The sequence below is a fragment of the Geotrypetes seraphini genome, chromosome 6 (assembly GCF_902459505.1).
Source record: "Geotrypetes seraphini chromosome 6, aGeoSer1.1, whole genome shotgun sequence".
NCBI lineage: Eukaryota > Metazoa > Chordata > Amphibia > Gymnophiona > Dermophiidae > Geotrypetes > Geotrypetes seraphini.
In genome coordinates, this window is record NC_047089.1 from 27,271,829 (window position 1) to 27,298,871 (window position 27,043).

Consider the following 27,043-nt stretch of genomic DNA (forward strand, 5'->3'; position numbering starts at 1 on the left):
GAAATACACAGTTTCAATGCTCTAGCTCAGAGGTGCCCAAACTTTTTGAGCTTGTGAGCTACTTTAAAATGACCAAGTCAAAATGATCTACCAACAATAAAATTAAAAAACACAAAGCACACTATACGCTGAGAAAATGTTAATTATCATTCCTATTCTGGGTTTTTTTCAAAGAGGTCAAGGCAGATGACTCTATGCACTGTCACCTCAATAACAAGCATACAAAAATAGACAAATATACCCTCCATCCTTTTTATTAAACCACAATAGCAGTTTTTAGTGCAGGGAGCTGCGCTGAATGCCCAGCGCTGCTCTTGACGCTCATAGGCTCCCTGCGCTAAAAACCACTATTGCGGTTTAGTAAAAGGGGACCATATTGTAAAATATAGACAGCAGATATAAATTCAGAACTGTGCATAGTAAGTGAAGGGAAGTTTTCATCTCTGGGAATTTACCCAGTTAACTATTAAGTTATTTGGGCAAATTTCTTTGAAAACTGTGGTAATACTGCCTCCACTTTGCTAAATTTAAAATAAAATCATTTTTCCTACCTTGTCTGGTGATTTCATGAGTCTCTGGTTGCACTTTCTTCTTCTGACTGTGCATCCAATCTTTCTTCCCTTCTATCAGCCTGTATGCTTTCTCTCCTCCACACCTCATTCCCTCCCCCAACTTTTTCTTCCTCTCTCCCTGACCTTTCTTTCTTTTTTTCTGTTTCTCTTCTTTCCTTCTGTTTCCCTGCCTGCCCCCTTTCTTTCTTTCTCCCTGCCGTTCCCCAAGCCACTGCCGCTGCCATCGGGGAACAGGACCCACCAATGGATAACAGGCCCCAAAGTCGACGCCGACGCATGCTCTCCCTGCTTCGGGCCGATCAGTCTTCCTCTCCCCGACGTCAATTCTGCCGTCGGAGAGGAAGTTCCGCCCAGCCAGGCAGCGATTGATAGATAGATTAGATCGCCAAGACAAAGTGAGTCCTGGGTGATCGACTCACTTTGCCTTGGTGAGCTACTGGCGCCCCTGCCTTAGAACACTGCCTAGGACCCTGGGGGAGCCCGGGCCCCCTGTCAGCTCAGGGCCCCTGAATGCAGGACTAGTAGTACTGCCCTGATGGCGGCCCTGCCTATTTTAGTTGGCCGGCCAGAAGGATGTTTCCTCTGGCCAGCAGGCCTGCCTTCACAGAATTGCGGGCCTTTCCCTTCCCGGTGCATCGTTGGATGCACCAGGGAGGGGACTAAGGCCAGTCCCAACCGGAATCTTAGGCCTCTCTCCCAGTGCATTCTGGGATGCACTGGGAGTAGCCTAAGATTCCAATTGGCCAGATCCCTTAGGCCACTTCCATGTACTGGAAGAGAGGCCTAAGATTCTGGTTGGCCCAGACACCTAAGGCTCCTCCTATGGAAGGAGCCTTGGGCGCCTGGGCCAATAAGGGCCTTTGGCCCCTCCCCGGTGCATTCCATGATGGAAGGGGAAAGCCTGCCATTCTGTGAAGGCGGGCTTGCCGGCCAGAGGGAGAAAGCATCCCTCCGGCTGGCCAACTAAAAAAAGGTATTGATGGGGTCAGGGGACATTCCTTTCGGACGGGGGTTCTGGCAGGAAGGACTAGGCATCCCTCCTGCCGATGATCTTGGGAGGGGGGGCAGGATGGCAGTGGGCATCTCTCCTGCTGGGGGATGCTCGAGGGGAGGTGGAGGTTTTCTGATAGGAGGGAGTGGGCAACCCTCCTGCTGTATGGATATCTTGGCAAGGTGGCGGCAGAAGGAATTTGGCACTCCTCCTGCTGCGAACATTCGAGGGTAGGGAGGGCGGCTTTGGGGGTTTTGGCAAGAGGGACTGGATATGCCTCATGTCGGTAGTCTTCACAGAGTGGGGGAATGGGTTCCCTGCCGCAGCTGTTAAACTGATCGTGACAAGGAGATTCCCTTGCCGCAATTAGCTCAGCGGGAGCCCAACCTATACAGAGTCTGACCCTTAGACCTGGTTTTACATCGTCTTAAGTCACAACGTATAAGTTCCTTCCTGTTAGCCTCGTAAAACTTTCAATTATTACTGCAGTACGACTAAGGTCTCTTTTTACTAAGCTGCGCTAGCGTTTTTAGCACGCGCTGAAGATTAGTGCGTGCTAACCCCACGCTACGTGGAAAATACTAACAGCAGCTCTATGGAGGTGTAAGCAAGTAGCGCGCGCTAAAACCACTAGCGCAGCTTATTAAAAGGAGCCCTGAGTCTAGGTCAGCCCATGTCCCGCCCAAATCCCTCCCTCGCCACTCCTTCAAAAACACCCCTTTAGCTCTACACACAGCGGCATTCAGAGGCCTGAAAGGTCTCTGGATACGTCTAAAAACACGTTTTTGTTATTGGCACTTGGGCGACCTGTCTTTTAGGTTGTCCAAGTGCCAACTTGAGCGGATTTTTAGACTTATTTTTGTTTTGATTATGAGCCCATAGTATATGAGTGTACCTATAAGAAGACTCGGATTAATAGGCAATCCCATAACTAGCGTGATAGAAACATGGTTTTTGCCTGCCTTTCATGTGTTCTTCTACCTGCTCCCTATTTCTCAAATTTAATTGCTTGATCTGTAACTAAATAATAAATCCTCCAGATATGCATGAGTGTGATGGAGAAATTTTTTTGCTGTAATAGGTATCCAAACAAGTAAGATTTTATGCACTTTCCTAGATATTGCCTTTAGTTGCTTTGTTCAGCATGAAAATTGTTTTTAACTGTGTATACATTGGTATTCTGTACTGATTCTTGTTGAGATATGTTTTTGAATTGTTTTGCTTTTGTATTGTTTTTTGGAACCAGGATAATGTATAACTTTTTTTAATCAGGAGGAAAGATTGCCACCGAAGAAGAATCATTTCTCTCAGGTGTGACAGACAGTGATCTGTCCAAAATCTCCACCAGCAAGGATCAGAGCACCAGCACACTCACAAGGGACAGTAGTAGCCATTCAAGCAGACTTTCATGGCGAGAGAGGCTAATGCTTGATGCTGGCATGACACATGACTCCGGTAAGAGAATGAGTGAGGCACTTGCCAGGACCAGATTTTCCCACCTGGTAGGGCAGGTTAGAATATCATATTTCTCCCCTCATTCAGGGTTTCCAGCAAGTAAAAATGAAGAGCAGAAAAGCGATGACCTTCATGGAAGATGTTGGTGAAGTCTCAGTTCATTTCTCTGTGAACATCTGTAATCTGTTAAATTGTATGACTTGGTACTAAGTAAAAAAAGCAGAGCTACTGTTCCCTTTTAAAGGTTGCTCTTAATGATAGTAATGAACACAGATCAAAACATAATGCAATGTTCCACGTTAGGAGTCACCACCCAGAAAAGATTCTAGGTGTTATCGTTGATGATATGATGAAACCTTCTGTTCAGTGTGCAGCAGTGTCTAAGAGAGCAGATTAGAATTATTAGGAAATGAATGGAAAATATAGGTGAGAGTACAAAATTATAATGCTTTGTATTGCTCCATGGTACAACCGTTCCTTGAATTCTTATCACTGCATCTCAAAAAAGATATAGCAGAATTAGAAAAGGTACAGAGAAATGCAACAAAAATGATAAAGCGGATAAGATGACTTTCTATCAGGAAAGGCTAAAGAGGCTAGGGCTCTTCAAGCTGAAGAGAAGATGGCTGAGGGGAGATATGATAGAGGTCTGTACAATATTAAGTGGAGTGGAACAGGTAGATTAGAATCGCTTATTTACTCTTTCCAAGAATGCAAGACCTATCTTTATGCGGCAAGCCATGGCTGGTTGAGTTCTGAATATCAACTTAACTGGCTATATATGGTAGCCAGTGCCATATAAACTGGATATTTAGTTCTGCAGCCTAGGCATACATTGAATATCTGGGAATAAGGTTGGTGGTAGTCAGCAAAATGCTCACACCTCTGGCTGAATATTCACCCCCTTAGAGCAGTGTTTCTCAACCTGTGGTATGCATATCTCAGGGGGCATGCGGGCTGCCTGTTGGGGGTACACGGGCTGGCCACTGTATGGGATCTCTTCCCTACCTTCCCCACCCCCACCTCCGCTGAAGCTACCACTGCCGCCGCAGATTCCTCCCTGCTCCACCCTGAAGCCAACCCTGCCACCCAACATGCTCCATTCCCTCCCAGATGGCCCGGAACCTTCTCTCTGATGTCAGAATTGATGGGGGAAAGGCTTGTGGGCTGGCCGTGTGCAGTCTCTGCACTTGCCTGGCCCGTCCCTATTGCTGTAGTGGCAGGGGTGGGAATGGAGCGTGTTGGATGGCAGGGTCAGCTTCAGGGGTGGGGCAGGGAGTTATCGGCGGCGGGGTGGCTTCAGCGGGGGGGGGGCAGGCAGGGAGAGAGGAAGAAAAAGTTAGACTCATGGAGGGACAGAGAGAGATGTTGGTTGGGGAATGGAATGAGGTCTGGAGGAGAGGAAGCATGCAGGAGGCAGGAAGAAATAAATAAATATTGGATGTACAGTCAGAAGGAAATACAACCAGAGACTCATGAAATCACCAGACAACAAAGGTAGGAAAAATGATTTATTTTCAATTTAGTGATCAAAATAAGCCAGTTCCGATGGGAGGGAGGGAAGGAAGGATGGGGATTTGGCTGTGGTGCGGTTGCTCGGGGAGGGGGTGCTCTCTCAAGGATCCTGCTGCACAAGGGATGGGAGGGAGGGAAGGGGAACTGCCAGCAAATCCTGGGACTAGGGCTTATTTTGGGGGTAGGGCTTATATTAAGACCTACCCTGAAAATCCTGCTAGGGCTTATTTTCGGGGTAGGTCTTATTTTTGGGGAAACACGGTATGTATCATTGAACACTGGATACAACACTGATAATTCTTAAGAATAAATTTCTTAGCAGTTTCTTAGTTTAGTGTGCCAATTACATGAAGAGAGTAGCACTTAAAAGTTTCTGTTAATGTTTGTTACTAATATGGCTTAATTTGTTAACATTTAGGCCAATGTGGAGATTCTGTTGTGGTTGAAGTCCTACCTAGTTACACAGCTGATATTGGGAGAGGAATTCTACAATATCCAGATTCACAATGTAGACTCAAGAGTCAGGTTTGTAATGCAGAACTTAAAATAAATGAATTTCTGTGTGAGACTGTTAGTATTTATTCTCTTCCACTGAGATCTGCTGCTATTTATCCAAGCAGATCTGTGATGAAATATAGCCAAATCTGAGCACTAGAAGATCACATGGTCTTGATGGTGCATGATCTGGAACTTTTCTGGGAAGCAATAGGATGCTGAATGAGATCATGTATGTTTGTGTGTGTGTGTGTGCCTGTGTGTTTGTCTTCTGTAGCTGTGTAGTGTATGTACTGTGTGTGACTAAAAGTATGTTTTTTGTGTGTGTGTGTGTGTGTGTTACTGCAAACTGAGCAATGATGAACCTTCAGGTTAGCTGATCAATGAAACAGTGATGATCTCTACACTTGAACTGAGCTCAGGATGCATATTATGTCATGTTTTGTTTTGGGTTTTTTTTTTTTAGTGAGGTGTATACATTACATCTGATGCACATTTTGGTTTGTTTATTCCCTTACTTATCTCAGGCTTCGTCAGCCAGTGCATTCAGCCCACAGACCCAAGATGCAGTAAGTGATCAGGGTTCTTCAGTGACAATATCCACTGGTAGCATTTTCACAAATGAAAGTTTGGAGTCAAGCCCCAGTAACATAGGTAAGTAACTCTGTTATGTATAAGTCCTAAAATATGTTAGTTTGTAGTTCTTATAATGCTGCTGTCATAAACTACCATACACCTAGTAGTGTCCATCTGTTAAATCAAATATTATTATATATATTTCTTGCAGATTCTTCAGAAATTTCTCCACCAGCCTAGTTGTGCTTATAAAACACGGCTGTGTGAATCCTTCTTGGGCATTAATATCATCATTTAATCTTTTTTTTTTTCATAATCTTTATTCATTTTCTTTTGTTACAACAAGTGTTTCAAATAAACTTTTTAGAAACTTAAATATATACACTTGATAAACTCACTTATTATCATCAAATTTAACATTTTTTAGAAAATTAATTTTATACAAAATTTATAATATTATGCAGTAAATCTAAATTTATATAATTCCTTTTAAATGTAATAATCCCCCTTCCCTCCCTCCCATTCAATCAATAATATTTAAAAACAACTTTATTGTAAATTCATTCAAACATTGATATAGTGTGTAATACCAAAAATAAAATCCCACCCCATTCCCCTCTAATCATATTTCTATCTTGGGAAAAGTTAATCATTCATTACAAAAATCTATTAATGGTCTCCAGATCTTTTGAAATTTATTAATATATCCTTTTTGTGTTGCTATGGTAAGCTCCATTTTATATATATGACAAACAGAATTCCACCAGAAAGTGTAATTTAACCTGTCATGTCTTTTCCAATTGAATGTGATTTGTTGTATTGCTATTCCAGTTAAAATAAACAAAAGTTTGTTATTACTTGATGATATTTGACTTTTTGTTCTCATTGTTGTTCCAAATAATATAGTATCATATGTCAAGGCTACCGGGTTTTCTAACATCCTATTAATTTGAGGCCAAATTGATTTCCAGAATGTTAAGATGAATGGACAAAAGAATAGAAGATGGTCTAATGTCCCAATTTCCACATGACAGTGCCAGCATCTATTAGATTTAGTGCTATCAATTCTATGTAAACGTGTAGGGGTCCATAAAGCTCTATGTAAAAGAAAAAACCAAGTTTGTCTCATAGATGCTGACATCGTACATTTTAACCTCCAAGACCAAAGTCGTGGCCATTGAGATGCATTAATATGATGTTTTATCTCAATGCTCCAAATGTCTCTAAGTCCATTTTTTGGTTTTTTATTTATATATCCGGATATTAATTTATACCACTGTGCAGCTTCATGTCCTATTGAGTTTATCTGGAAACACAAGAATTCTAAACTATGATAATTAGTAAGATTTTTCCATTCAGGGAACCCTACCTGAATGGATTGCTTCAATTGCAACCATCTAAAATATTGTGTTTTATTAAGATCAAATTTATGTTGCAATTGTGAAAACTCCAGCATTTTACCATTTTTTATTATATCGTCTAAAATACGAATACCTGCTGTCATCCAGTTTTTCCAGATTATTTTGAAACCGCCTATTTTGATCTTGGGGTTTAACCAAATCGTTTGAGTTGTTGATTTATTGATTGGAATAGGAGTTAGATTACTTATGTATCTTAAAGTTTTCCATGTATCCATGAATATTTTATGTTCTTTGTATAGCCTTGGCATCATGATACTAACTACATGACTAAGACGTAATGGAAACATAAGTCTCCATTCTAGCCAGAACCAATCTGGAATATTTTCAGTGGGTTCTGGGAGGATCCAATACATACCTTGACGTAAAATATAGGCTTGATGATACCTATAAAAGTTGGGAAAATTTACCCCTCCCTCCGCAATTGGTTTTTGTAATGACACTAAAGCAACTCTGGGATTTTTCCCAAGCCAAATAAATTTTGTCAATATTTTATTTAATTTTTTATAAAAAGAATTTTGGAAGAAAACTGGTATCATTCCCATTTGGTAACAGACTACAGGTAATATCATCATTTTAACAGTTTGTATTCTTCCCCACCAAGATAAGTGTAAAGGGTTCCATTGCTCACACATCTCTGTCACTTTTTGTAATAAATTTTTTTCATTAATTTTTATTGTGTCTTCCAAATTTTTTGTAATCCAAATTCCAAGATATTTAATAGCATCCTCTTTCCAAACAAAAGAGAATGATTTAAATAAACCTTTTGTACAATGTATATTTAATGGAAGTATTTCTGATTTGTTCCAGTTTATCTTATATCCTGAAAATTTTCTGAATTTTTCAATCAGTTCAAGTAAATGTGGAATGGTAGATTCTGGGTTCCTCAAATATAATAATAAATCATCAGCGTAAGCTGATATTTTATATTCTTTATCTGAATGAGGTATACCTTGTATTTCCTTTACTTGTTGGCTTGCTAATATTAAGGGTTCTAAAACTATATCAAACAGTAAAGGAGATAAAGGACATCCTTGTCTAACTCCTCTTTGTAGATTAAATTTTTCTGAAAACGTATTATTAATGTATAATCTAGCAGAAGGGGAGCTATATAGTGTTTGTATCATTTGTGTGAATCCAGGACCTATACCAAACCAATCCAATGTCTGATACATAAATGTCCATTCTATTCTGTCAAAAGCCTTTTCTGCATCTAAAGAAACAGCAAAAGTAGGCTCGTTCATTTTCTTTGTTAAGTATAACATATGGAAAGCTAATCTAGTGTTATGAGATGAATGTCTTTGAGCAACAAATCCTGTTTGAGACATACTTATAATATGGGGAAGAGCTTTAGCCAATCTTAACGCAAGTATTTTTGCTAATTTTCCATCTACATTTATTAAAGAAATTGGTCTGTAATTTGATACCAAAGTGGGATCTTTATTTGGCTTTGGTAAAACTATTGTTAATGATTCTGCCATAGTGCCTTTTGTACAACCTTGATTTAGTTGATATTGAAAAAGATTTAATAGATAGGGTAATAAAAAATTTTGAAATGTTTTATAAAATTCCACTGTATAACCATCACCACCTGGAGCGGATCCAACTCTAAGGGATTTCAAAGCTGTTCCTAATTCTTTTAGTGATATTTGCTCTTCCAAACTTCGCTTTATATGTTCAGGAATTTTTGGACCCTTTAATAGTTTCAAGAATTCTAAACCTTCTTTTTCTTTATTTAAATAAGTCTCGGAAGAATAAAGAGATTTATAGAATTTTATGAATTGTTTTAAGATTGGTTCAATTTTTGTTAGTGTATCACCTTTTTCATCTTTTATAGCAATTATTTTTGTTTTCTTTTTTTTCACTTTTAGGTAATTTGCCAGTATTCTTCCCGACTTATTTGAGTTTCCATAATACAGTGCCTGCTGAGAGAATAAATCTTTTCTTATCATTTTTGATGATATTTCATTGTATTTACCTTTAAGTTTTAACAGTTCTTGTTGTATAGAATAATCCCATTTTTCTATAAGTTTTAATTCTAAATTTTTTATTTCTTTTTCTAAGTTAGTATATTGTTTTCTATTTTGTTTATTAAGATAAGCCGAATAAGAAATAATTTGTCCTCTTATTGATGCTTTAAATGCATCCCATAATATTTCTCTAGAAATCTCATCTTTGTCATTTATTTGAAAAAATTCTTTCATTTTTATTTGAAAATTTTCACAGAATATTGGATCAGCAAGCAATGTATTATCAAACTTCCATATTGGTCTATTTGTATTTTGATCTGTGATCTTAATTTCAATCCAGACCCCACCATGATCAGATAAAATGATTGGATCAATGGCAGCTTTTGTCACTTGATGTGCTAGATGTTTTGATATAAAAATATAATCTATTCTTGAAAAAGAATTGTGAACATGAGAACAGAATGAAAATTCCCGTCCATCAAAATGAAGTATACGCCAAATATCCATCAAATCATCATTTAATCTAATTTAGTGGTGGCTGGGGATTTTAATGCTGTTATGGATCCTTTGTTGGATAAAAAACCTAGCAAAATTATGAAATCATTAGGTTTAGACAATTTTGTAAATGCATGTGATTTGAAAGATATAAGGCGTATACTTCATTTTGATGGACGGGAATTTTTCTTTTTGCTCTCATGTTCACAAATCATTTTCAAGAATAGATTAAATTTGTGTAATTTTGTGATTAACTTTTCCCATGATAAGATATTTGATTAGTGGGGAAATGTGTGGGCTTTACTTGTTGTTATTTCATAATACAGGACTATTTGAATAGTTTTACAGTAATGATACTTTTATGTATTATGTATTATTGAATAGGGAGGGAGGGGAGGGGAGGTTATTCTATTCAATAAGAATAATTTAAATATTAGATTTCTTACATAATTTTTAAAATATTACAGAATATTAATTTGTTATGAAATGTTATACTTAAAGCATATATGAGAGTTAATCAAGTGTGTATCTTTAAGTTCATATGAGTTTAACTGCTACACTTGTAACATGCAAAAATGAATAAAGAATTTAAAACAAAAAACAAAACAAAAACATTTTTGTTTCAAACCAATTAGTACAGCAGATAACACAAGCCTCCATAGACCCAATTATTATATCTGATCATGGAGGGTGTGGGTTGAACTTAAAATAGGAGATTAAAACAATGTTAGACCTGATCCAAAATTTTATGAAAATTTTCATATAAAAATGAATGAATATTTCCAGGTTACTGCCACTGAAGAAATCTCTATTGAAACTTTATGGGATGCTTTTAAGACAACCATGAGAGGACAAACTATTTCTTTTTTGGCATATATTAGGAAACAGATCAAACAACAATTTTCAATTTTGGAACAAGAAATTAAATTTTTGGAATAAAAATTGACTGATAAATGGGAACATTCTATATTCCAGGATCTTTTAAAAGCTAAATGTAAATATAATGAGAAATTGGTAAGGAAGGATTTATTTTCTCAGCAAGCTTTATATTATGAAAATTCAAATAAGGTGGGAAGATTATTGGCAAATTATCTTAAAGCAAAAAAAAGAAAGTCAAAAATAGTTGCTATCAAAGATGAGAAAGGTGATACTTGCACTCAAGTTAAACCTATTTTAAAGCAATTTTTAAAATTTTATAAAGCTCTTTATTCTTCTGAGCCTTATTTAGATAAAGAAAAAGAGGGTTTAGAATTTTTAAAAATTATTAGAGGGACCTAAAATTCCTGAACATATAAAAGGAAGTCTTGAAAAGCCTATATCATTAAAAGAATTGCAAACAGCGTTGAAATCCCTTAGAATTGGATCCACTCCAGGTAGTGATGGGTTCACGGTAGAGTTTTTAAAATCATTTCAAAATACCCTATTACCACATTTGTTAAATCTATATCAGGCTCAACTACTTAAAGGTTGTATTTTAGGCACTATGGCAGAGTCTTTAACTATAGTTTTGCCAAAGCCAAATAAAGATCCTACGTTGGTCTCAAATTACAGGCCTATTTCTTTAATTAATGTAGATTGTAAACTTTTGGCTTTACGCTTGGCTAAGGCTCTCCCTTATATTATTGGTATGCACCAAACTGGGTTTGTTGCTCAGAGACATTCCTCTAATAATACCAGACTGGCTTTTCAAATGTTATATTTAACAAAAGCCATGAATGATCCAGCCTTTTCTGTTTCTTTGGTGCAGAGAAGGCATTTGATCGGGTGAAATGGACCTTCATGTATCAAGCTATGGAATGGTTTGATATAGGGACGGGTTTTATACAAATGATTCAATCCTTGTATAGCTCCCCGACTGTTAGATTATATATTAATAATCATTTTTTGGAAAGCTTCAACTTGCAGAGGGGGGTTAGGCAGGGATGTCCCTTGTCTTCTCTGCTGTTTGATATTGTACTAGAACCCTTGTTATTAGCTATTCAACAGGCAGAGGAGATACAGGGTATTCCCTATTCGGAGAGGGGTTATAAGATCTCTGCTTATGCAGATGATCTACTGCTTCATTTGAGAAACCCTGAAACAACCATTCCATGCTTGCTTGAATTAATAGAGAAATTTGGAAAATTTTCTGGGTATAAGATTAATTGGAATAAATCTGAAGTTCTTCCACTTAATGTACATTGTACAAAAGGTTTGTTTAACTCATTTTCCTTTATCTGGAAGGAAGATGGAATAAAATACTTAGGAATTTGGATAAAAAAATACACTGGAAGACACAATGAAAGTAAATGAAAAAGCCAATTGCCATGGTGGGCTCTGCTGCTATGGGAGGTATTCTTCTAGCTTTGATTGAAGGAGCTGGTATTCTGTTAACAAGATTTGCCCTCTGCACAGTTTTCTAATGGACCTCAGTTTATGGAGGATCCATCCCAGTCCCAATTGCAACCAGCCTATCCGTTTGGAGATTACAGGCAGTATCAGTAAGGAACACATCCTATAGCAACTCATTGCCGGTACTTTATTACAAAAAGTAACAGAAATGTGTGAACAATGGAATCCTTTACATTTATCTTGGTGGGGGAGAGTCCAAACGATTAAAATGATGATATTGCCTGTGGTTTGTTACCAAATGGGTATGATATCAGGTTAAATAGAATTCGTACAAAATTTGTTTGGCTTGGTAAAATTCCTAGAATTGCTTTAGTGTCTTTGCAAAAGTCAATTAGGGAAGGGGGGGTAAATTTTCCCAATTTTTATAGGTATCATCAAGCCTATATTTTGCGCCAAGGTATGTATTGGGTCTTCCCAGAGCCCATTGAAAATATTCCAGACTGGTTGTGGTTGGAATGGCGACTCATTTTTCCTCTGCAATTAAATCATGTTCTTAGTATCAAAATGCCTAGGATATATAAAGAAAACAAAGTGTTAGTTGATACATGGAAAACTTTGAGGTTTGTGAATAATTTAACACCTATTCCTATACATAAATCAACAAATCAAACTATATGGCTTAACTCCAAGAGTCAAATAGGCGGATTTAAGGTCATCTGGAAGTATTGGGTAATGGCAGGTATTAGAACTCTGGACGATGTTATATCTAATGGTAAACTGCTTGACTTTTCACAGCTACAACACAAATTTGGTCTTAATAAATCACAAAGTTTTCAGGTGGACTTCCTGGGACACCAGGCCGCACAGTGGTATAAATTGATATCTGGATTTATAAATAAAAAACCAAAATATGGTCTTAGGGACATTTGGAGCATTGAGATTAAGCATCAAATTACTGCGTCTCAATGGCCACGATTTTGGTCTTGGAGAATGAGTTGTACAATGTCAGCATCTATGAGACAAACTTGTTTTTTTCTGTTGCACCGAGCTTTCTGGACCCCTGTTCGATTACAAAAGTTAGATAGCTCTAAGTTAAATAAATGTTGGCATTGTCATCTCGAAGCAGGGACTTAGATCACTTATTATTCTACTGTCCATTCATTTTGGCTTTTTGGAGATTGATATGGGGCCAAATAAATTGTTTCTTAGAAAATCCTGTGGCTTTATCCTATGATACTATTTTATTTGGAATGTCGATGAGGAAAAAAAAGTCAAATTTCTGCAAATAATAATAAATTATTACTTATTATGATAGGAGTTGCCATTCAGCAGATTACATTCAATTTGAAAAACTGGAATAGATTAAATTACAGTTTTTGGTGGAATTTACTGTCATATGTATAAGATGGAAAGAACGTTAGCGTTGCAGAAAGGAAATTTTAATAATTTTCAGGAGGTTTGGAGATCATTAATAGAGTATTGTAATGAATAAATTATCATTTTTCCTCAGTTAATATAATTGTACAGGGGTGGGGGTGGGGTGGGAGGAAGTCTATTTATATATTGATGCGTTGGATTAATAGAGAATAATTTCTATATGTAATCACGTGTAATAACAGGGTTGGGAAGGAGGGATTTATATCTATTTTTAATTGTGATATTAATAAGAATAGATATTCAAGTGATATTGTATTACTGTTATTTTCTGTTGCACTTGTTGTAAGATGAAAAAATGAATAAAGAATATTAAAAAAAAAATAATCTGCTTTTTTTATACAACATTTTTTGTATATATAAAAGTGCTTCATGTGCATAAGACATTCCTTTTGTTTTTTTTTACCATAAAATAAGATGCTACAGAGCATTCAATTTTTATATATAAACTCCACTTAGCTTTCAAGCTGCTTTGCTATCAGCTTTAACTTTTGGTTTGATTACTCATCCATGCTGGGAAGGGACTGATCAACATGTTTCGCATTACGCTTAAGAGCAGCCCCCTCTTCATTGTCACTGCGTACCATCCCGACTCTGATCTGTTTGTGATCCCCTTTTTTATCATTCCTAGCACTCTGTTTGCCCTTTTTACTGCCGTTGCACATTGCATGGACGGCTTCATCGACTTGTCAAACAGAACTCCCAAGTCCCTTTCCTGGGAGGTCTCTCCCAAGTACCGCCCCGGACATCCTGTATTCATGCATGAGATTTTTGTTACCGACATGCATCACTTTACACTTATCCACGTTGAACCTCTTCTGCCATGTCGATGCCCATTCCTCGAGCCTGATTATGTCACATTGCAGATCTTCGCAATCCCCCTGCATCTTCACTACTCTGAATAACTTTGTATCGTCTGCAAATTTAATCACCTCGCTCGTCGTACCTATGTCCAGATTGTTTATAATAATAATAATAATTTATTTCTTATATACCGCTATACCTATAAAGATGTTAAAGAGCACGGGTCCAAGCACTGAGCCCTGTGGCATCCCACTGGTGACGGCTCTTCCAGTCCGAGTATTGTCCATTTACCCCCACTCTCTGTTTCCTATGCTCCAGCCAGTTTTTAATCCACGTGAGTATTTCACCCTCAATTCCATGGCTCGCAATTTTCCGATGTAGTCGTTCATGCGGAACCTTGTTGAATGCCTTCTGAAAATCCAGATATACAATGTCGACCGGATCGCCCTTGTCTATCTCTCTGTTTACTCCCTCAAAGAAGTGCAGCAAGTTTGTCAAACACGATCTGCCTTTGCTCAAACCGTGCTGGCTGGTTCTCATCAGCCTGTGTCCATCAAGGTGATCAATGATGCTGTCCTTTATCAGTGACTCTACCATCTTTCCCGGTACCGAGGTCAGACTCACAGGTCTGTAGTTTCCCGGATCTCCCCTTGAACCTTTCTTGAAGATTGGTGTAACATTCGCCACCTTCCAGTCTTCCGGAATCTTTCCCGATTTGATCGACAGATTGGCTATTAGTTGAAGCAGTTCAGCTATGGTCCCTTTCAGTTCCTTGATGACCCTCGGATGGATGCCATCCAGTCCTGGAGATTTATCGCTCTTAAGCCTATCAATCTTCCTACACACCTCCTCTAAACTGACCGTCAATCCTGTCAGCTTTCCGTCTTCTGTTTCTTATTAGTTGTATTTAGCAGCTGTTCTCCACAAATCAAGGCTTATTTATTCAAGATTTCTCATGAAATATGTAGAGTGGTTTTTAGAAGGGTGCCTGCAGACTTCTTGCATGTAGACTTCAAAAACCCAAGGGTACAGTTTAGGGGATGAAGAACTTTTATGCATGAAAGAGGAGCGGGACTAGGGTATGATAGTATGTGATGATCTTAAGGTGGCCAGACAAATTGAAAAGGTGACGGTGAAAGCTAGAAGGATGCTAGAGTGCATAGGGAGAGATATGGCCAGTAGGGAAAAGGAGGTAGTGATGCACCTGTATAAGACTCCGGTGAGACCTCATTTAGAATATTGTGTTCAGTTCTGGAGACCACACCTTCAAAAAGATATAAATAGGATGGAGTCGGTCCAGAGGAAGGTTACTAAAATAGTCAATGGTTTTCATCATAGGGTATATGGGGACAGATTTAAAGATCTCAATATGTATGCTTTGGCAGAAAGGCAGGAGAGGGGAGATATGAAAAAAATATTTAAATACCTACATATCATAAATGCACATGAGGTAAATCTCTTTCATTTGAAAGGAAGCTCTGGAATGAGAGGGTATAGGATGAAGTTAAAAGGTGATAGACTCAGGCGTAATCTAAGGGAATACTTTTTTTTACAGAAAGGGTAGATGCATAGAATAGTCTCACAGTAGAGGTGGTGGAGACAAAGACTGTGTCTGAATTCAAGAAGGCATGGGACAGGCACGTGGGATCTCATAGGGAGAGATTGAGATAATGGATGCTGTGGATGGGCAGACTGGATGGGCCATTTGGCCTTTATCTGCCATCATGTTTCTATTTTTCTGCTGTATTAACTATTATGTGTACCTTAACCTTTTTTCTTTGCTCTGAACTTTTCTGACCTGTGATATGCTGGCCTTCCATTCTGGGTCTTATGAACTATTTTTAGGTTCTTTAAAAATTGTACACCACTCTCCTATACTGGCTATTAAGAGCGGTTTATTAAGTCTCGAATAAACCATTTCTCTTTTTCTGTAGGCAGAAACTGTGACTTTGCTGCATTATGGAACAGAGTTCCTATGAGACTCCTACTCCATAATAATATCACCTTTTACCTCTATAGTTTCCAAGTATATTAAAATTTTTGATGAAACGCAAATCAAAACTTCTAAGCGTTTTACAATTTATAATTTAAAAAGGGGGAGACAATAAACGAATAAATACTCACAAAACAATTCATGACCAACTAGAAACAATAGGAAAATGGAGACAACTACAAATTAAAAGTAAAGAATACAAAGAAGGTAAAACCACAATGGGAAAACTAGGGAGAAAAGATAAAGAATAACTCTGTAAACAGTTTTCACATCGGCTGCAGTGCTAGACCTACTCTTGAAAATCAAAGTTTTATTGCTTCACAGGCTGCCGGTTGCTCTACGAATTCAGTTTAAACTGCTTTTCTTTTCTTTTAAGATCTTGCATGGTCTTAATCTGATTTATTTTTCTGATTTATATTTCCAACCTAGATTTTGTTCTTCTCTTTATCTTAACAAATTACAACTTTCATCTGCTTTGGCTTTCAAGAAAATTATCTGGTTTTAAGCACCTGCTGATATCTGTGGCTCCAGAACTAATAGAATTCTCTCCTATTAGAATTGAGGTTAGAAAATGATTATAGGAATTTCAGAAAAATGTGGAAGACCTAGATATTTATTCAATATTTCCCTGTTGATATTTACTTTGTATAATATCTTTTAATTATGTTTCTAATAATTTATTGTAAACTGCTCTGACTGCTCTGAGCTTATGATAAGGGCAGGCTACAAAAATTATATTTTGTTTTCTTATTATATAGAAAGAGACAGAGGATAATGTATGCTTTCTAAAATTCTCAGTTTGTTCATTTGGTGTACTGGACTAGGGATTGGTATTAAATGTTCTTGACAAAAATAAATCTTTTTTTTTTGTTTAAGTGCCTGCTTTTGTTGCTGACTTCTCATACATAGACCAGAGCAGCTTTCAGCAGCCGTGCTTTCACCCTCTGCAACCAAGACCTGATTTTGACCTTTCTTCCTCATCTTGTGAACAATTGCAGAAGCTCGGAAATTCTGAAGACACTGGAGAACTTAGTAAGGTACTATAAAGTTCTAAACAAATTGACTTATAATTGTTCTATTAATATTTGTGACCTGCCAGTTACTAATTTTGGTAGTGGAGAAAGTGAGTCTAGTCTGTGTTGGGCTGTAGTGTTTTGAACATTTGCTTTAAGCCAGGAATTTTGTCCCTATTTCTGTTACATACACAGAGGAGTTTGTACTTTAGCTGTAGATTCCCATGAACCGTGAATCTGCAGAAGGGTGTCGCATTAAGATCTTGATCTTGTTTTAAGTAGGTATGAAAACTGTTACAGGTCAAATGCAACTCACTGGTTACCTAGCCATAAAAATTATTCTCTGGAGACAAGCAGGGGAGATGCAGGAACACTTGATGGTGAAGTCTTCTGACTGAGCCTGTGTGTCGGTGCTCTCCCATAGTTACAGTAAGCTTTAGGCTTACTGGATATGTGTAGGGGACTCTGTCTTCAGCAACTTCTCTCCTTGCCTTGTCAGTTTTTTTTCTTTTTCTGCTTCTGAAAGGTCGTAGCTCTCCCTTCTCTCTCTTATTCTCGCATACAAAACCTTTACTTTATAAATAATTATCTCTAATTTCTATATCCCCTTTTAACAGAAACTTTAAAAAAAAACCAAAAACAAAATAAAGAAACTTCTCACAGTTAAGGAGAAAGTGAGAGTGACAACAGCCAGCATTTTTACTTCAGCAGAAAACCCAGCAGGCTTTAGGACTGCAGGAGCTCCTTTCAGCACTCCTCCTGGAAATCAACGCAATCAAGAGCGCTCTCTCTCAGAGGCAGCTCTTTGCACCAGAGGAAGGATGAGATCACTGAGGCTGCAGACCGTGCAGTTTGCTCTCTTCCCCCCCCCACCCCCCCAGGACCCTGTTTCGGCGGCCCTAGGGGAGGGAAGCAGATAATCGCCATCATTGGCAGGAGAAAGCAGAACATTGGAATTGATGGGCCACAGCAAGAAGCACCGGCCACAACAGCTGTGCTGCAGCACCCAGAGAAAGGATCAACTCCTCTTAAGTGCAGGGAAGTAGCTGGGAAAGCTCCCGTGGGTCCAGTTTTGGCCTTGCGGTCCTATCCCTCTACGGTACAGAAGTCTTCAATATCAGATAAATGTACAAAATTAATAAGCCCTTCAGCCCTCCCTCCATCTCCTGCTAAGAATCAGGGAAGGTCAAAACTTCATACTCCTAGGGACTCTCAGAATCCAGACCATGTGCCTCCAAAACAGCCCACTATGCCCACAACTATTACATCAAATACTGCAAGACCTTCAGCTTGCCAATTTGCAAAAACCACAATCAGTATCCACCACTTCTAGACATTTAGACGTCAAATAAATACATTTATTTATCTATTTTAGCATTTATATATCACTTATAGCCTAAGTGGTTTACATTAAGGTGCTCATGCATTTTTCCCTGTCTGTCCTGGTGGGCTCACACTCTGTCTAATGTACCTGGGGCAATGGGAGATTAAGTGACTTGCAGATAGTTGTTAATTTGTGATATTTTATGCTTTAACTTGTGCTGTTTGTTTATTGTGGGGGGGGTTCAGCCAATGAATGAAGGTGAGCCAATCCGTTTTCTGTTTCCTATGGATTCAACGGTGTTTGGGCTCCTGATAGCTGAGGCTTTTTCTCCATATTTGTATGATATGTAAGTGATGGTTGAATGGCTTTTCATGTGAATTAGATTTGAGTGGTGAGATTTGTGTGTTTAAAGATCCAATTTTCCTCTTTAATAATTATGGTGTAATTCCACCCAATTGTAATGTAAACTGTACCACTGTATTATTTATTGTGGTTTAAATTGTACCCTGTTTAATCGATCTGTCATCAAGAATACATATAAAACAGTTTGTGAGGTAATGATTTCAGTATTTAATTCTTCAGGCTTCTATACAAATAATTTACTTCTTCCTTCTTAGGATTCATTGTTCTCTAGAAAGAGGCAAGACCTATGTCACGAAAGCACAGATTCTCATTTGCAAGTAAACTGCAACAGTTTGGACTCTCCTTCTTTTGGCAGTATTAAATCATACAGTATTGCACTGTCATCAATAGGATCCTCCAAGGAAAGTATTACTCATGGTATGGATGGCACTTTTTTTTTTATTGTGAAAATTAGTCTAGAATTTTTTTCTTTTTTTTTAGTAGGACATTCTTTTCTCTCAATTTTGAAATAACCATGAAGCTAAATCTTTAAGCAGTCGTGGCCTACCAATTGGTTTAAATACAATGTGTTACTTGAACAGGATATACCGTTAGACATTTTTTCAGCATCACTTTGATTGAGAAAAGGGAAAATAAACTAATAGCTTAATCCACACATCTCATAATTCAGAACCTACAGCTTATGATTCTCGGTTCTATGTTATTTCATTACCGAACGTATTAATTATTTAATTCTGCCAAACCTGATGTGATTTATATAGAGCAAACAAAGTAAAGCATTGATATATTGGTTAATGAACAGTTTTTCTAAAACATAAGTCACCAGAAAAATCCCCAAATTTTGAATCACAAGAATGTACCAAATTATCTAACCCTAACAGTAGACTTAATTTTAATTTCTGGTGGAATTCGTTGTGTCACCTATATAGAATGGAAAGATCACTGGCGGTACAGAATAGAGATTATAAAAAATTTATAAAAATATGGGAGCCATTAACATCTTTTTGTCATGATTAAATGCCATTTTTCTATTAATTATACACCACTTAGTGTTGGGAGGGGGGGAGGGTTTTTATTGGAGGGTTTATGATCTTACAATTAATAATGGGCTTAGAGGGAGGGTGGGGGAGGGTTGCTTTTATGTTTATAAAGTATACTGATAAGATGTTCAAGTGGTCTATTTAATATTGTTAATATGAATTTTGTACACTTGATGAAAGCTTAAAAATGAATAAAGAATAATAAAAAAAAAAATCCCCAAATTTTCCCCATCTTTAAAACTGACATGAGTCCGTCAAAAAGTGTCACATTCTAATAGATTTATTAACACTACATGGGGTGTTCAGCCTCCTAATATCAAGCAGACTCTGCAGTTCAGAAACGAATCGATGACTAGTTGTAGGAGGTGGGGGACCGTAGGAAACCAACTAAAAGTAGGATGATAATATTGATCACTTAACTGGTTGATGTTTATGGTGTAACCCAGTGTCCCGCAAACTTTTTGACGCCGTGCAACATAAACACGGTGTTGTGGCTGGAGGGCATCTGGAAAAACATGGACGTCGACGTGATGATGTCATGTGTATGCGTGACATCATCATGTGGATGTCCGCGCATGCATGGAAGACCTCAAGCTGTGGCCTCTACACTGATAGGGGTTACTGACGGTGGAGAGATGCGGGAAGATGAGGAGAGACGCTAACGAGGAGGAGAGGTGCTGGCACCGGCTGACAGCCTACAGGACGTGCCTCTTGATATGAGGGGCGTATCCTGTAAGCAGTGAGCCGGCCCCAGCACCGCTTCTCCTCGCTGGTGTCTCGTGGCACGCCTAGAATCTGCTGTGGCACACAGTTTGCGATACACTGGCTTAAATCTTTAGAAATGATTTAGCTACGTGTAGAAGGGGGAGCAGACATTTTTCTTGATGTTGCTACTAAAATGGAAATTTTATTTTTTAAGCATATCATTGAAATTGTGAAACCTCGTATATTCCAAATCTATACAAACTAATTTGTTCAATAAAGTAGAATAGTCTTCTGATCTTGCTGTGTAATAAAATACTGAAGCTTAGGACACTTTGAAGGATTTTCATTTCTAAAGTCTACAAATTCATTTCTGCTCTTTTTCTTGGGGGGTGGCTAGAGAAGGTGATGCGTTTTGGACTGTTCGACCTGAGACTTGTTTGTGACCCCCTTGCAAAGTGAGGAGGAGTAATGAGCTTCACTACCTTCTGGCTCTTTTGTAACACACGTAGTAGATGATGGCAGATAAAGACCCGAATGGTCCATCCAGTCTGCCTAACCTGATTCAATCTAAAAATTTGTTGGGGGGGGGGTCTTCTTAGCTATTTCTGGGCAAGAATCCAAAGCTCTGCCCAGTATTGTTTTTGGGTTCCAACTACTGAAGTCTCCGTCAAAGCTCAGTACCTATTTGATAAGCACACATTTTAGATGCAAACACACAGATGCTTTGACACGCAGTTTGTAAAGGAGATTCTTGCAGTTAAAACTATTTTTCCACATGAGTGAGTGCAGAGTTGCTCTCTAACCTCTGGCCTTTGATAAGAGATGATGGAAAAGTGTTTGTGTGGCTAGACAGTATTACAAAAAATGCAACCCTTGACCTGTTATTTCTGCCAGATAGGTGTTTGGGATGATATTCAGAACTATGGGAAGAAGATGATACTGAAGGATTGGACATAGATAATTTACTGCTTATATTTATACCCACTTTTCAGGGGCCCTATACATTTTTAAACTCAAATAACTTATTCATTTAAGAACATAAGAATTGCCACTGCTGAGTCAGACCAGTGGTCCATCGTGCCCAGCAGTCTGCTCACGCGGCGGCCCTCTGGTCAAAGACCAGCGCCCTAACTGAGACTAACCTTACCTGCGTACGTTTTGGTTCAGCAGGAACTTGTCTAACTTCGTCTTGAATCCCTGGAGGGTGTTTTCCCCTATGACAGACTCCGGAAGAGCATTCCAGCTTTCAACCACTCTCTGGGTGAAGAACTTCCTTACGCTTGTACGGAATCTATCCCCTTTCAATTTTAGAGAGTGCCCTCTCGTTCTCCCTACCTTGGAGAGGGTGAACAATCTGTCCTTATCTACTAAGTCTAAGAAGTTAGGGCTGCTATTTCTGCGATTGTTCCCCTAAACTTAGAAACTCTGCACTTACTGACAGATTACATACCTTTTCTTAAATTGTGGATTTTCAATGGATGCTGATTGCTTAAGTGCTTTTGAATATCAACCTGGACCATTTTATTCATATAAATATTCCACATGCAAAAGATGCTCCCAGATTTTTTAAAGAGGGAAAATGCTGTTAAATTGGCTTTGTTACCGTAGTGGAGATTACACACTAATATATTTGAAAATCTAGAACTAGATTCCGACAAATGATATAAACTTACTTATTTCTTAATCTTAATAGTTGATATTTGATTTGTAGTGTTTTTATTATAATGCTTTGTAATTCCAGGATGAATTGATTCAGAATCCGTCCTAGAACTGGCCAAGGTATAGGCAGAATACAAATATTGTCATAGCATAACATAGCATGTATTTGAACCTGGGATTCCCCAGCATTTCTTGTGATGATGTGGCACTTGGACTTTTCACTGATATCTAATTGAGAAAAGTAACAAATATGAGACCTGTTCCAATAGCTTTTCACTATAGCAGTACAATAGATTAGCACCAAAGGGAAGCAGTTGCTTATAGTAAAATTTTGATGCCATGGACTCTTAAGTTCCATTATTTATTTATTTTATTTTTTAGTATTTATATACCACTTATAACCTAAGTGGTTTACATTCAGGTACTCAAGCATTTGCCCCTATCTGTCCCAGTGGGCTCACACGCTGTCTAATGTACCTGGGGTAATGGGGGATTAAGTGACTTAAGCAATGATTTCCTTATGCCACAATTTCATTGAAAGTTTCATGCACATCACATCTGAATGAGGGGAGAGCCTCAGAACCCCGTGCGTAATAATGTCAATTACTGCACTAGAAAGGGAAAAGATCTTCACTGACTCTTGACCCCCTTCCTACCTACAGCAGACACAGTAAATGTTTCAAAATGGTGTCAGAAAAGTCAAAACTACTTAGCTTGTAGGTAGAATGTTCAATGGTATTGAAAATGTGTTATGTCTCTGCCAGTCCTAGCCGACGGAAGTTAAGCTAGCTGCCGTTTTGCTAGACAAGCTGCGTCAGAGCTCCGGATAGCATCTGGAAAAAGAATAACAAATAAGTTAGCAGAGCTCCAATATGAATGCAAAAAGACTAAACAATGGTGTTGCAGCTTACAGCAGCGTACTGATTCACACGCTTGCTCAGACAGAGACCACCCCAGGTGAAACTGCTGTTCTTAAATGGGTCTGATGTCACATCATCACAAACGTTCACAGCTGAAAATCAAAACCAAGCCTCTCTTTCATGGCCTGAAATGGAGAACCTCTGTGTAACAAAACAGTCCATAAAGTTGTGTGAAACTAAAAAAATAGTTGCCACTCAATCTTTTGATTCAGTCCTTCAGGATCCTCCGTGTGTAAACGGAAGATCCATTCCTGTTCTCTTTTCAATAATGCCAGTCTCCTGTCTCCCCTTCTCAGTATTGGTGGCACGTGATCAAGAATGAAACATTTAAAGTCCCTAGAATCATGGCACATTGTGTCAAAATGTTCCACCAATGGTTCCTCTAACTTGTGACACAGTAAATTACTGCAGTGTTCACTGATTCTGACCCTAAAGGGTTGTGACGTTTGTCCGATGTATAACTTCGGAGAAGGACATAAAAATCCCATAAACTACAAAATAAGTGCCACAAGAAGTACCACAAGGCTCTCCCCTCATTCAGATGTGATGTGATTGTTAAATAATTGTATGAAAATTTATTACACTTGTTGTTATATGAAAAAATCAATAAAAAACTTAAAAATGAAATTGTGGCATAAGTAAATCATTGCTTGAATATGTAAGAAAGTTATAGGAGTTGGATTTGATTTTCTTTCTCATTCCTGTATAGAAGATTTTTGGGGGATTAAGTGACTTAACCAGGGTCACAAGGAGCAGCATAGGATTTGAACCCACAACCTCAGGGTGCTGAGGCTGTAGCTCTAACCACTGCACCACACTCTCATTATAGTAGTTTAAGCTTTCATTTATCTGATTAACCTTGTTTGAACTTTACACACAGATTCTTCAGGATCTTTTCACCTACTTCATCCAGAGACTACACTAGGTGAGCAAAACTTGATTAATGATGGCACCCTGGCTGCCATTATATCTGGACAATTCTGGGGGCAAAGCACACAAAACCAGAACCGGGTGACAGGCAAAGAATTTGTTCTTTTGCCTGCCAAAGAGGGCGATGACATCATAGCAGGGAACACAGAAAATCTCCGCAGCCTTCAGTCTTCTGTTGAGAATCTCAGGAGCCAAAATTCAAATCTCGGGAGCCAAAATTCATTTGAAGAAATTAGCTCATTTTATGAGTTAAGAGATACACAGGATACAATCGATGACTCTGCATTATCTGAACATTCTGTTGAAGGTGGCTTAGAATTCATAAAGAAGGGTTCCTGCAGTTTTGAAGAATTACCAGGTCTGAAATATGACCAAGCTGGACATGCACAGGAGGAACAAAATACTGATAAGGAAACTCACATATTTGTAGATAAGTCTGAATGTCACCCACTGGATGGACAGATTTCTACATTACAGACTCAGTGTAAACTATCGGAGAACACAAATGTGCAAATGTTAGGCACAGATTTAGAACCCAAAGTGGTTCAGAGTAGGCCAAAGGTTTCAGATAACAAGCTATCTGGAGATTGTTCCATACAAAGCAGTATTCCTGTATGGGTAAGTTAAAAAAAAAATACCTTTTTAATTACAGTATGTCACAAATTGTTACAAATGCATATAAATGTAAATTATTCATCTGTTTTCAGTTTGTACTGCTTGAAAAATTGAGTAATAAGTGCAGTCCCATTTTAGAAAGGACATAGAAGTCAGAATTGAGATGTCAAAGTTAGGACATCTCAAGTTTCACCAGTACTTCAGAACAGAATCTGATGAACACCTTCTCTCACATCAGGCAGCATTATGGGGTAAAGATCTAGAACAATTGCTCTTGCCCACTACTTATGAGGAATTTAGGAAGCGCCTAAAAACACATCTGTTCCTGAAGTATCTAGACAGTTGACCCGTACATCTCTCTCCTCAATAACGGTCCTCCTGACCTATCAACCACTTGCTTTCACCTCTGTACCTTTTTTTATTCTTTTGTAAACTGCATAGAACTTCACGGTACTGTGGTATATAAACTCTTATTATTATGAAGTACAGGAGAAATGGATATTTATGTGCTGCGTAAGTGCAATATAAACATCTGTTTTAGAAAAATGTCAAAAATATCAACAAATTGAAAACCAGCACCCACACTATATAAACATGTATTCATTGGCATGTACACATTTATCTTTACCAGTTTAGAAATATAAATGTGTATTTTCCTAATGCAATCACTGAGAGATTAAGGACTGCACTGCTGCTCAATAGGATCAGTTTGCCAAAAACTAAATATGTTTGTAGCAGGTCAACATCAATCTTTATTTCCTTTCTGAAATGGAGAATTAAATGTGTAAGTCGCAAGATTGTGGCGGTATAGAAGAATAAAGTTATTATTATTATTATCTTCTAGGCATGCCCTTGTGCCACCCAAAATATGTCCAGACAATGCCTCTTGCCATTAGCACACACTTGGGTCTTTGATGTGTCTATTGCAGTTTTCTCTCTCCAAGCGGCCCGAGCCTTTTCACAAGTTGCAACTTCCTGGTTCCATATGGGTGGCTTGCATCAGAGATGTTTCAGGGCAGCCGCATGCGCGACTTGCGAAAAGGCTCGGGCTGCTTAGAGAGAGAGAACTGAAAATCACCAGCGAAGGGGAGGGGAGGGAGGGAAATGTCCGGATGAAAGGAAGAGGTGCTCAGACTGCTGAGATTGGGAGAGAGGGGGCTGCTGGACCACACAATTGCTGCTGACCGGGAGGGGTGAGAAGTAAGGCAATGCACACAAGATACTTAACTGTGGGGACAAGGCTATTCACCGCTCCATGGGGCAGTGAATGGTCTTGTCCCCTGTACCCGCGGCAACCAGATTTTTTTCCCTCCCTGTTCCAGCGGGTTACCCGCGTCATTCTCTAGAATGTGCCTCCTGCTTTCTACATGGGGTATTGCTCCATCTCTGTTCGCATAGCTCAACAGATGTTGGAGGTAAGGCATAGGTCTTGGTCATGGTGGCAATGTCCTTCATGTGGGGATAGCTATACATCTCTATTTGAGTACTTCTATAAGTACATATTTCTGGTCAAGTACAGACCTGGTGGATCTAGATTATTTTTCACTGGAGGTGAACATATTGCCCTAGGGTTACACCTTCAGAGAGATTTTTTTTCATCATGCTTTTGGGGGTAATCTGATTTGGGCACCATTGAATGCTAAAATTCAACCGACTTGGGATTCGCCCTACTCGTTTCAGGTTTATTAAAAAATCTGATATACCGCCTTATCAAAATTCAAAGCGGTTTAACATAAGATTTAAAAACAGAGAATAAAAAGGCATAGGTTAAAAACAAATTATAATTAATAAAACAAACAATCAGACACACAGACAAACGTTAACTTACCGAAACAAAATGAAAAAGGGTGGAAATACATTTGTATAATGTAAAAGAGAGGGAGAAGGATCAAAACAAAAGGGAGGGGAACACAAAATAAATAATCTAGCACTTTGTGAGAAAGATTAAAAAGAATAAGAAAAAGCAAGGAACAAATTCCTTTGCAGTCCTTAAAAGGACTATTATACTCCAAATGTGTCTTTAAAAAGAAAGGCCTTCAAATTACTTTTAAATTTATCAAGTGATGAAATTTCTCTTATGTAGTTTGGTGCTGAGTTCCAGATGGTAGGGGCCGTAACAGAAAAAATATTAGTACTCATGGTGCTAATGTGTCTTAAAGAGGGAATAGATAACAGGTTTTGATTAGAAGAACGTAATGTGCGATGGGGGGTGTGGGGGATTAATAACCTATTGATAAAATCAGGTAGACTGGAAGCTAGGGTCTTATGTATCAGTAATATCGTTCCAATTTAGGGCAGTGGGACAATACTTTTCTGCATGCGTGGCTTCGTAGAGGGATATACCAGGTAGGTGATCTATATGAGGTGGGAAGGGCACCCTTAAGACTTTCTGTTACTTAAGGAAGAATATGGTCTGTCAGAAGGT

The 27,043-nt window shown here is 38.4% G+C and overlaps 1 protein-coding gene and 1 non-coding gene across 5 annotated transcripts in view; both read left to right on the top strand.

The window, feature by feature from the left end:
• The window catches only part of CEP295 (centrosomal protein 295), a 161,685-nt gene that overhangs the window by 108,157 nt on the left and 26,485 nt on the right, over positions 1–27,043 (top strand). For all 4 annotated transcript variants that reach the window (XM_033950484.1, XM_033950485.1, XM_033950483.1 and 1 more), the window contains 6 exons: positions 2,836–3,018; positions 4,952–5,058; positions 5,556–5,682; positions 16,926–17,086; positions 19,004–19,166; positions 23,954–24,621. In XM_033950484.1, the coding sequence (XP_033806375.1) occupies positions 2,836–3,018; positions 4,952–5,058; positions 5,556–5,682; positions 16,926–17,086; positions 19,004–19,166; positions 23,954–24,621 (1,409 nt within the window). The remainder of the gene's footprint in view (positions 1–2,835; positions 3,019–4,951; positions 5,059–5,555; positions 5,683–16,925; positions 17,087–19,003; positions 19,167–23,953; positions 24,622–27,043) is intronic.
• On the top strand, positions 5,153–5,234 carry LOC117363233. Its single transcript, XR_004540007.1, has one exon. It is a non-coding gene; the product is annotated as a small nucleolar RNA U2-19 (small nucleolar RNA).